General features: G+C 42.1%; 1 protein-coding gene across 1 annotated transcript in view; it reads right to left on the reverse strand.

Annotated features, from left to right (window-relative positions):
- Positions 1-12491, reverse strand: part of LOC126378030 (heterogeneous nuclear ribonucleoprotein U-like protein 1) — a 36872-nt gene that overhangs the window by 20368 nt on the left and 4013 nt on the right. The window contains exons 2-14 of the mRNA XM_050026098.1: positions 12198-12334; positions 11670-11923; positions 10993-11179; positions 9685-9813; positions 9118-9228; positions 7611-7707; positions 6622-6758; positions 6094-6199; positions 4998-5110; positions 3389-3546; positions 1580-1769; positions 1067-1189; positions 99-222 (exon numbers count right to left, since the gene is read on the reverse strand). Coding sequence (XP_049882055.1) covers positions 99-222; positions 1067-1189; positions 1580-1769; positions 3389-3546; positions 4998-5110; positions 6094-6199; positions 6622-6758; positions 7611-7707; positions 9118-9228; positions 9685-9813; positions 10993-11179; positions 11670-11923; positions 12198-12334 — 1866 coding nt within the window. The remainder of the gene's footprint in view (positions 1-98; positions 223-1066; positions 1190-1579; positions 1770-3388; positions 3547-4997; positions 5111-6093; positions 6200-6621; positions 6759-7610; positions 7708-9117; positions 9229-9684; positions 9814-10992; positions 11180-11669; positions 11924-12197; positions 12335-12491) is intronic.

Here is a 12491-nt window from a genome sequence, read left to right on the forward strand (position 1 = left end):
ACTGCACTTAAGATAAATTAATAACTCATTGGTGCAAGTTTGAGAAACAAGCCGGTGTACTACAGGACCACAGTGATTTGTCATGTGTAAGTTCTTACCTGGCGCAGGCTCGGCCTCAGCAGCAGGCTTCTCCTCCTTAACTTCCTCAGGCTTGGTGTCAGGCTTGTCAGTCTCCATGGGTTCCGCGGCCGCTGGCTTCTCTTCAGCCTTGTCGCCGTTCTCCTGTTCAAGACAAGTACAGGGTCAGACATGTGGCGCAACTAGTTGACTACATAGTACCACACATACAACACAGGTGGCGTTTATCTTACAAAGCAAATGTCGTAGAACGCGCTAACGAAGATGTAGCGGACGCCGCCGCTGGAGCGAGACGGCGCCGCTGGAAAGAGACAGCACGAGGAAGTGGCGTCGGAACGAGACGGCGCTATTATTAGAGTAGGACAAAACATGTAACTAGCGCGTAATACCTCGCTAGTTGAGACACTGTAAATAGTACCTAAGTTCGCAATTGAACTGAATAAACACGTACGTTACGTTTTTGGAATTCGGTCGAGCTTTTCATTTCAAGATCCTGATCCTGTACATACAGTCCACAACAGAAGTTTTCACAGCGCGATGCATAATGTCTAATAGAACTTCCAACTTGTGGTTAGCGGGATACTATGCTCAGTTCGGTACCCTGTTTTCGATGTACGCAAGACTATATCCCAATTGGGGTAATCAAAGGTACATAAACCTCCCGTGTGTCGCGCTGTCCGGTAGTTACGTGTGACGCGCGGGGTGAAGCTGATGCAGCGAACTAGTTTTTGTGTACTTCGCTTGCACGTGTATAAATTCCTACCTACATGTTCTTTATTTTACCTATTTGTTCGAGCATGATATTATGTTGCAAATTGGAAGCGACGATGGTGAATGTCGGTGTACGGACAAACCAAAGTTGGTTTTTGTTGCACCGTCAATTGTAATTTTTTTTATTAAGTACTGTACTTATTTTTATTACATAAAATAAAATAAATAATAACGATGTAAGACAAGAGGAACTAGCCAAGATAACAAAATATCGTACGTGCGGCTCCTCCTTGCTGTCCTCTTCTTTTTTCTTCTCTTTCTCCTCCTCTTCCGGTTCGCCGCGCGCGCGCCTCTCTTCAGCTTCTTTCTCTTTCCTCTCTCGCTCTATTCTCTCTCTTTCCTGTGTAAAAATAATTGTTTTCAGTTCAAAAACCAATGTTTATAGCGTAGTAAGTTAAATTGGACTGTATGAAAGTAAGTCCGCGATTGACGTATTATATAGGGCTTCTTCTTATTCGCTAACTTATCCCATTTCTAGTGACACACACACACGTAGTAAAATTCCACTATACGACGGAAAATTCCACTTGATATCAACTCAGAACCATGGCCTGAATTATTCCTCAAAGCTTTCGTTACGATGTCATTAACACCCTGTATAAGGCGGCCTGCTAAATAAATATTATAATACCATCGCTATTAAACAACGAAATAAATACACGTCATTTCGTTATATTTTTATACTCTATGCACCTGGCAATGTTCTGGAACATTCTGTTACAAGTCTTACCTCTCGCTTCTTCCGCTGCCTCTCTTCCCGTTCCATCTTCTCCTTCTCGCGTCGTTCTTTCTCCTTCCTAGCAGCTTCCTCCTTCTGTCGTGCGATCTCCTCTTCTTTAATTCTCTTCTCTTCTAGAACCTGTTCTATTGGAATCTCCAGGCGTTTGCGCACGATCTTCGTTCGGGTCAACATGTTGTATCTGAGATAAACGGGATTGATTACTAACTTCTCAACCGACTTCAAAAAAAAAGGAGGTTCTATGATCCACTGTAGTGTTTTAAAAATAAATGATTAGCCACATAAGCTCACGACAATATCTCAATTGGGGTAGTCAGAGGTACATCCATCGCAAGATGTACTAAGGGTGGCATTAATAAACTAATCTCAGCAGAGACTGCCCTCAAGATCTTGCTCAAGTCCCTGTTTTTATATAAGAACTGTCACATTGACATGATCTTGAGGGCAGTCTCGAACAAGCCTTAGTACCCACACCTCACCGAGATTTCTGTTAGACCAACGTGTCTATAGAGAAGATATATGATGTGTTTAGTATTCGTTCGTTCATTCCGTCTCACTCACTCAACTTTAATCATTCTCTCTCGCTTTCTTTCTGCTAGTTTTTCATAGTGCGCATTTGGGTTTTTTTTTATGAAGTCTGAATAATAAATAAACCATTGCCAAAAACTGTGACTTTTGGAGCTCCAAACCTGTTCTATGCGCAAAGATTCATAAATAAAATAGTGAACATTTTAAAAAATGTTGAAACACACTTTTCTGGTAAAGCACCTATTGTTAGTAAACAAACGAAATGAGAACGTCTTTGCTATACATAACCCGTTATGTTTTATTTGTCATTCCGCTTGCGATCTCATACTCTACAGAAAGTATAAGAGTAAATACGAAACTTTGCTCTACCTGCTAGCGATATTCGAGATACAACTAATGTATGACGAATTGAAATAAGCTTCGCAGGTCAAAATATGGCATTAATATTATAGACATCATCATCATCATCAGCCCATTAACGTCCCCACTGCTGGGGCATGGGCCTTCCCTAAGGTTGGTATGATAAATATTATAGACAATGGTACTGAATCCAGCAGACACCTTATCATTTTATTTAACATACACTCGCGCCACCGGGGTAAGCAGAGACTATGGAATTCCATTTGCATCGATCCTGACACACTTCTATTCCTTCCTCCACACGCCGGTTCAGAGTAGATCGTACTGAACCTTTTCTAAGGACATCTCTAATTTGGTCAATGTACGTCCTTCTAGGTCGGTCTTCTAGGTTTTATTTCTTTCTTCTTATCTTCTTTCTTTTTTAGCCTATACGATCCCACTGCTGGTTTTATTTAAGTTACATAAAAACCACAGGCATATACAGACACACAGATACGTATAGGTAGGTATATACAATTTTCTTTTCAAAAGCAAAACCAAACTTATCGTTCATTGAATGATTCACTTCACTCACTTATTTACATCCTATTTATTTTTCTTCAACAAGCGGCAACCCACAAGACGTCATTTTACTGCAGCTAATTTAAAGTTCGACTTTAACATCCTGTATAGTTAAGTCGAGTGTACGGTCTCGAACCGCACAGAATTTACGTACGTCATGCACAACCTACTTTCAGGCTGCGTGACTATTTCACTTACTTAGTACCTTAATTCTATCTTGTAAACTAAATAACTGAATAATTATCGTCTTATACTGCACTCGCATCTTTCATTAACTTACCTTATCAACTATATTAAGAGATGTGGGTGTTCAGTCTTAAACTAAGAACGGGCTCCTACATCGAGTGTTACCTGTCGTATCCGAAGTTGACCCTGTAGCATGTGTTCTTGGTGAGCACGTGGGGGTACAGCGGCTTGCCGTCGAGGATCGCCTTGTCAAACTCAAACGCGACACCGAGCTCGGTCCCATTGACTGTGTACACCATCTTGCACGGGCTCGACTCCAGGTCCTGTTTGGAATGTACAAAATAATCGTCACAATTGACATTGTATTTTATTGTAAGTTTATTTTATACATAATTAATTTATAATTATTATTAGCCATGACATTGTAATTGATTTATTATCTTTTGACATTTTGATTTAATTTATTATCTACTTTGTTGACATTTTTTTATTATCATTTTCGACGATCATATTTATGTTGTTACCGTTTTATATTGTGTCTAAAATGTGTTGTATAACTAATGTGAAATAAATGAATCTAATCTAATTCAAATTCAAAAATATCTTTATTCAGTAGGTAAAATAGTTACACTTTGAATCGTCAATTTTACATAACGAACGTCTCATCCGCCTAAAACTACTGCAGCTTCTCACAACCTGTATAGCCGGGGAAAAGAAGCTGCAAGAAAAACCTCGGCACAGGGCCCTAGACGTTCTTTAAAAAAATAAAATAAACATAAATAATGTTATTTGTTATTTCTGTTTGAACACACCCCGGACACTTCATACAAAACACCTCGTTTTAAACAGACTCTACAGTGTGTGTGACGTCTGACACTATACGATTGAAGACTAAAGTAAGACCAAGAGGGGGTGAGGTAAACCTAGCTCGGCCGCTAGTGGGGAGCGAAGTTGCCGTTGTACAAAGGACAGTCCCACAAAGCCACGGACCCAACGCTCTAACTAGATTCCGGAGGCAGCGTTGAACGCACGGATCATCTTACTTTTGGACAATCAGGTGATCAGCCTGTAATGTCCTAAAACCAAATTAGGGATCACAAAGTGATTTTTGTGATTTGTCCCCACTGAGATTCGAACCAGCGACCTCCGGATCGTGAATACAACGCTCATACTCTGAACGACGGAGGCCGTTGGCATAAATGATAACACCAAGATACTAATTAAAACACATAATAACGGGTTCCTACCGCGTTTAAATGGAGATATGAGACTCCCGATATTTCGACACTGTTGCAAGTGCCATGATCACGGGATGACTGATGAGATTGGGTAGGTACCCACTCCACTCCACGGGTTCTTACCTACCTACCTACCTAGGCCCACCTGCCATGATCACGGCACTGTTGCAAGTGCCTACCTAGGTAGGTAGGTAGGTAGGTAGGGACGGATGATTCACAGCTCTTAATTTTAGGAAGAATGAGTAAATGAATGAATAACCCGGGCGAATCAAAAGGTACGTCGCTGGTATGCAATCCGTTTGACGTGCTGTCTACTTAACTGTGTCGGGTTATTGACGGATGTAAAATTTTTAGACGGTTGCTTTAGATTTATGCTTAAAATTGACGTGTGTTCCATAAATTTTATGCTTGTCGATTACCCGTCCCTTTCCTTTTCGGCGGATAGGAAAATGACAGATATAACTTAAAATAAAATTAGATGGTATTTACAGGAATTAGCACCAATAACCGCGTAAATTTAAAACCAAGATACTTACCAAGTAAGCGCCAATGACATCCTTCTCCTTGAGTTCCTCAGTGTAGTCCTTAAACTCGCTGTTGTTGACCAGCCGGCCCGACGTCTCCAGGCCCCAGCTGAACTCGCTTTCACCTGTACACATATACAGTGTGTTAGTGCCATCGTAACGAAAACTTTGAGGGATGATATTAAGTGAAACACACGTCAATTTTGAGCACAAATCTAACATAAACTGCCTATATACGTCCCACTGCTGGGCACAGGCCTCCCCTCAATCAACCGGAGGGGGTATGGAGCATACTCCACCACGCTGCTCCACTGCGGGTTGATGGAGGTGTTTTTACGGCTAATAGCCGGGACCAACGGCTTAACGTGCCCTCCGAAGCACGGAATCATCTTACTTTTTCGGACAATCAGGTGATTTCAGGCAAGCCTGAAAAGTCCTTACCAAACAAAGGACAGTCTCACAAAGTGATTTCGTCAGTGTCCCCATCGGGAATCGAACCCGGACCTCCAGATCGTGAGCCTAACGCTCTAACCACTAGACCACGGAGGCTGTTGCACAAATCTAAAACCCTATAAAATTTTACATCGGTCAATAACCCGACAGAATTACGTTGACAGCACACGTCAAACGGTGTGCACACCAGCGAGATACCCTTTTGATTCGCCCGGGTTATTCATTCATTTACTCATTCTTCCTAAAATTAACAGCTGTCAATCCATCCGTCCCTTTCCTTTTCGGCGGATTAGAAAATGACAGGTATAAGTCGGCGAGCTCGGTGGCGCAGCGGTAAACGCGCTCGGTCTGCTTTTGTTGAAGTTAAGCAACTTTCGCAAAGGCCGGTCATAGGATGGGTGACCACGAAAAAAATTTTTCATCTCGAGCTCCTCCGTGCTTCGGAAGGCACGTTTAGCCGTTGGTTCCGGCTGCATTAGCAGTCGTTAATAACCATCAATCCGCACTGGGCCCGCGTGATGGTTTAAGGCCCGATCTCCCTATCCATCCATAGGGATAGCAGTGGGATAGCAGTGGGGACGTTAATGGGCTGATGATGATGAGGTATAAGTTAGAGTAAAATTAGGAGGTGTTGGAATCGGGGCCAATATCGTACCGAGGTGTAGCGACGAGTCGTCCGTGGACCAGCCGACGCGTAGCCCGGACGTGACGCTGTCCTTATCTGTAGACTCGGTCGTGTTCAGCGCGGAGCCTACTCGCACCTGTAATGTATACATATACATGTTACTCACAACCTGTATAGCCGGGGAAAAGAAGCTGCAAGAAAAACCTCGGCCTTACGTTCTTTTTAAAAAAAAATAACGTAAAATACTGTTATACAATTTAGTAATTTGGCTGCCTGATATCAGTTTCCAGACAGCTAATCCCGTGTTTATTCAGATTTAACTTATTGACGGCTAACATTGACAAAAACTTAACGAAACAATAATATAATTATGAAGTATTTTCTCTTTATGCTGTTATTTTTGCTCTGTTTGTTTTCATATATAGGTATAATCTATTATGTAAAAGGAAGAGCAGTACCTCCCGACACAGGTTTTTAAAAAACTTAAAGGGAGGCATCGAAAACCTGTCAAATGTAGAACCATATGAATGAAAATATATATATATTTTTTAATCTTACCTCGTAGCAGACGCGGCCAGAGACCACGCCGTGGGAGGCCCTCGCGCCGGCCCACGCGTGGGCAAACGCGCCCTCGCTCAGTGGGACCACAGAGTTCAGGTCGGGAAGTTCCAAGTACTGGTTCAGATCGCTGTCATCTGAAACAAAGAATACATATTCATTTACTTGTACAATGGAGGGTGTAAAGAAACCACATCAAAGCAATTCATGTAAAAAGCAATATCACATTTTGACATTATCGCATATAAAAGTAAATGTGTTATGTCAACGACTGTATTTTAGATGAGTAGCTTTGATCTGTGTTAATCTAGAAATAGAAGCCATTTTAAGATGGTCAGAAATCAATCACATTTTTCGAATCGTAGCAGGCTCGTCCAACTATTCAAATCCATTACTTTTTACTAAACATCAAAACACTACTATGGAATTTTATTTCAACCACACTGACGTCAAAGACGAACGTCATAAAAGGTCGGACTTATTAATACGTTTTTCTTAAAAATTCATAAATAAGTTAAACAGAAAAAATAAAATTATTTTCATAAGTTTTAGATCTGTCTTTATTTAGTGATCAGAATTTCATAGTTTATCAAATTCAAATATATCCTTATTCAGTAGGTAACATAGTTACACTTTGAATAGACATTTTTTACATAACGAATGTCTCATCTGCCTAAAACTACTGCCATCTTTGATTTAGGATACTATTTATATACTCAATTGTTAACACGTACATACATAAATTCACGCCTATTTCCCACCGGGGTAAGCAAAGACTATAGAATACCATTTGCTTCGATCCTGACACACTTCTCTTGCTTCCTCCACATTCATTAATCGCTTCATACACGCACGTCGGTTCAGACGTTCAGAGTAGATCATACTAAACCTTTTCTAAGGACATCTCCAATTTGGTCAATGTAAGTCCTTCTAGGTCTTCCTCTGCCAGCCCTACCGTATAAAAGCTAAAATCTTGACAAAATACTTACACCAAGAGAGGGTGACCTTGTTGTCATCGATGTCTTCAAGCTCGGAGACCTTCACCTCAACAGCCTCCTTCTTAGCTTTGCCTTTGACGAGCTCGTTCTGTGCGGACAACATTGTTATTAGGTTATAATATAATGTAAGACTGTGGATACAAGTAGGTTATTTGCCTCAATCGACCATCTGATCACCGCTTAACGGGTTATTACGGGTTTTTAATTCCATCAACATCCCCCGGCCGGCAAAAACCATCCAAAATGGATTAAAAAGGCCACATTGAAAGAAGTCATCTAGAAAGTAATATTGCTATTTGACATTTGTTTGCATTGCGCGCTTGCTTTTACATTTTATGTATTTGATATCGGAATGTTCGGAACCATCTGAACTCGCACCAAACTCACTACGATAAACTGCACTCACTGTGTCTGTGATATGTCTGCCCGTAGACGGATCTACCTACTCTTAATCAATCTCAATCTCATCAGTCATACTGTGATCATGGCACTTGCAACAATGTCGAAATATCGGGAGTCTCATATCCCTGCTTTAAACGCAGTAAGAACCCGTTATTATGTGTTTTAATTATTGCTTCGATGTGGCCTGTTTAACCCCCTGTTCTTTTTTATTTACTTTATTAATCTTTAACACGCTTGGAACAAATAAAAGTTATCACGAGGCGAATGAAGGTAACCTACGCCTAACAACATACATACATAAAATCACGCCAATTTCCCATAGGGGTAGGTTGACATTTGTCACACCACTTTCACATCAGAAAGAAAGACTTCATGCATGCTTGCCGATTTAGAGTAATTACTCTTGATCTGGGTTTTCAAAAGGCCACATTGAAGCAATGCGTTTAAAAAACACATTCGCGCATATATATAGTGCGCAATATTGCTTTTTTAGATGATTTGTTTTTCCACCTCCCTTGGCCTTTCTTTGAAACATACGTCTTCATCTTCTAACGTGTGGGCTATGAGGTAGATTACCAACCTCATCAACCCTGGTGTCAGGGTTATTATTGAGTCGCCAAAGGCCCCTGACATGACGCATTTAACGACTACGTACTTACGTCAGTAAGTAGTAACCGGGACCAACGGCTTAACGTGCCTTCCGAAGCACGGATCAACACATTACAGCTATATTAATGAAGGTATGAAGTATAAAATGTTCTCAAAATGATGATTACGTTTTGGGCTGTTGATACAAATGAATGCGACGATGAAATCTTCCTCTATCCATAGATATTTTTTAAGTATCACGCCTATATCCCTGAAGGGGTAGGCAGAGGTGTACAGCACACCCTTTCCTCGCCAGCTATGTTTAAGTCCCATGTAATAGGGGACGAGCCTAATTATGAGTATTTTTAATGGTGATAAAACAATATAAGATCGTAAGCCATAGGTTTTTCCTCATTACTTTAAAAATATTTATTATTTAGACGTGTAAATTGCCACGCCTGTATCTTGGTGAAGTGTACGGGTGACATAATAAAATAGTTGTAAGTACCTCGGCGGGCGGCGTTAGCACCTCATTGGTAACCTCGATGGCGCGGTAGAAGTTGCTCCAGCGAGCCTTCTTCTCGTGCTTGCGTTTCAGACGGTTCAGCCGCACCGGGTCCTGCCACAGTTAACAACGCTATCAACCAGCCCAATACTAATGACGATAACATCTATTAGCTTGCACGGACGCAAGACTTACGAGTTCGTCCGGTACATTATTCAAACAGCTTTTTCTCTCTCTTCAATCTACTCACGTGTACATGTTGGAGATATTTCGATTCTGTTTTGGAACTATTATTCTGTGGTTTTCGACATTCTTGTCCGTTTATTGTACGTTAAAATCGAGAGGGCGAAACTTAGTTCTGTAGGATTATACGCCAAAGATCCTAAATTTTGAAAAGGGATGTTTAACACTTCAGCCTAAAATTAACGTGTGTTCCATAAAAACGTATTACCCGTCCCTATCCTTTTCGTCGAATAAAAAAGTGACAGATATAACTCAAAATAAAATTAGGAGGTGCCTGCTGCAATCAGCACTATGTTATTATATATAAAAAAAAAACTTTACACTCACATTAGCAAGGTCGGCGAGGCGTTTGGCGTCGTTCTCGGCTTGAAGCCGCTCGCGTTCAAGCCGTTCCTGCTCCTTCACTTTAAGCCGCTCGTTCAGTTGCGCCCATTCCTCTTCTTCTGTCAACTTATGCTAAACAAGAGAAGAAACAATTACTTTCACAGTACACACACATAAAATGTATTGGGCTGATTTTCGCTACGCGAGTTGGAAGGTGAGACAGGCAGTCGCTTCTGTAAAAAACCGGACCTGTCAAATCTACAGCTTAGGGCTAACCCTGTGAGAAACGGGATAATGCTAAGGGGATGAGGTACATCCATCGGACGATGAACTAAGTACCCACACCTCGCCGAGCTTTCTGTTAAACAAACTGTTAGTGATAAGCCGTATCGCCACGCACACAAGAATATAATAGCGTATACATATTCTACATATTTCCTTCGGTCTGACCAATCAGCCAATCAGCTCCCGACAACAAACACTTCAAGACCCCGATACTGATCCCTCGCGTGGTAGACGCTTTCCCTTTTTCAGAGGTTATTGTTATAGGGGACCTATACTCAAAGACCATCCATCCTCTCGGACGACTTCCTGAGCAGAGATTCGCGCCCAACTGAATCTAACCGAATTAACAAATTTGTTTACGAATTAATGTTTGGATCTTAAATGTTTATCATGTGCTCAGCAGTGAAAGAAAACATCGTGAGGAACCCACATTCTCGAGAAATGCGTTTCGGAGATATATGACCTAACCTGTATTGGGCTGATTTCCCTTCACAAGTTTGATCTTCCAAGGCCAGACAGACAGTCGCTTCTTTAAAAAACCTGACCTGTCAAATCTTCAAGTTAGAGTGGACCCTATAGAAAAAGGGATAATAGGGGCATACTGGTGCTAATTCCTGTAAATACCATCTAATTTTTTTAAGTTATATCTGTCATTTTCTTATCCGCCGAAAAGGAAAGGGACGGGTAATCGACAAGCATAAAATTAATGGAACACACGTCAATTTTAAGCACAAATCTAAACCAACCGTCTAAAAATTTTACATCCGTCAATAACCCGTCACTGTTAAGTAGACAGCACGTCAAACGGATTGCATACCAGGGAGGTACCTTTTGATTCGCCCGGGTTATTCATTCATTTACTCATTCTGCCTAAAATTAAGAGCTGTGAATCATCCGTCCCTTTCCTTTTCGACGGATATGAAAATGACGGATATAACTTAAAATAAAATTAGGCGGTGTCTGCAGGAATCGGGGCCACTATTGGTTTTAAGTGTGAGTATAACAGTACAATATGCAACAACTTACCGGAGGCTTTTCCTCATTGTCATCTTCCTTCTCCTCGCCATCTCCATCATGTTCCATCTTAGAGTCTTCATCTTTCGGCTTCACGTCTTTCGGTTTCGACTCCTCTTCGGTTTTTGGCTTCTCAGACACATCCATGTCGTCTTTGCTATCTTCTTCTTGCTCCTTTACGGGATTTGGAGACTGATTCCTGGAACGGGTAAAGATAATCAGTCGTGTTGTCACATCATGTTGAGTAGGAGATAATTACATATCTTTGAAAACTGCTCCACATCAGGGAGACTTTTTGCCGAGCCAAAACAATTGGATCACATTTTTTCGAGTAACAATGAAACCATAATCAAATCCTATAGCAAGTAAAGAAACAAAATGGCGGAAAAACGTAGGTGGGTCATTTTCGAACACATACAGGACACACGAAGATGCTTTTGCAGCGAAAGCACCAGGCACCATCTAATTTGTCTATAAGGTTAGTGAAGAGTGAGAGCATGAGTGATATTAGGCAAATTGCTAAATTGTATAACAATATTTTATATATTTTTTAAAGAACATCAAGGGCCCTGTGCCGAGGTTTTTCTTGCAGATTATTTTCACTGGCTGTACAGGTTGTAAGCATTTGCAGTATTTGTTACCTACTGAATGAAAATATATTCGAATTTGTTGTAAAGCGCGGCACTCACCTCTCATCATCAATACTGTACATGTCATCGTCGTCCTGTTGCTTCGCTTCGGGCTCCTGCACGGGGGCCGGCACGGGCTGCGGCGCGGGCACCGGCTGCGGCGGCGGCACGGGCTGCGGCGCCTGCGGACTGGGCTCGGGCGAGGGCGAGGGCGAGGGCGACGGCGACGGCGAAGGCTCCGCCACCGGCTGAGGGACTTCCGGCTCAGGCGATGATTGGGACTCCTCTTCTATTGGCGGAGGTTCTTCGCGGACCTATTGGTTTCAAAGTTGTTGCGGTAAGAACTGAGATAGACATATAATAATAAATTGTTAAAACTAATATTATCTCGACACTTTTTGTCGCGCGTCGCGATAGCCCACGCCGTGATTCCATTTTTGAAACCTGCTATTCTAGTAGCTGCACATCTTGCACTCGGATGTCGAAGGGTCATATGGAGGGAGCAGTGAGGAGTAGCGTGATCCGCGAGCCGGGGCCAAGCCGCCCTTGCGTGAGATAGTCCAACATGACATACACTCAGTCACTCACCTTAGACGGCGTGGGAGGCACCCGTGATGACGAGGAGCGGCGCGTGGTCCGCGAGGCAGGGCCGGGCCGCCGCGGCGTCAGCGGCTGATCGTCCGCGTCTTCCGTCGACGTGTCCAAGATCGTCGTGTCCGCTATCGCTGTGGACAACGTTGGAATGTTGAGTTTTATTTGAGGCCCTTAAATTTAATTACATAATGGTGCCGATTCCTGTATACATGTCATTTTCTTATTCGCCGAAAAGAAAAGGGACGGGTAATCGACAGGCTTATGCCATTTATGGAAAACACATCAATT

The sequence above is a fragment of the Pectinophora gossypiella genome, chromosome 25 (genome assembly GCF_024362695.1).
Source record: "Pectinophora gossypiella chromosome 25, ilPecGoss1.1, whole genome shotgun sequence".
In the NCBI taxonomy this organism is placed as follows: domain Eukaryota; kingdom Metazoa; phylum Arthropoda; class Insecta; order Lepidoptera; family Gelechiidae; genus Pectinophora; species Pectinophora gossypiella.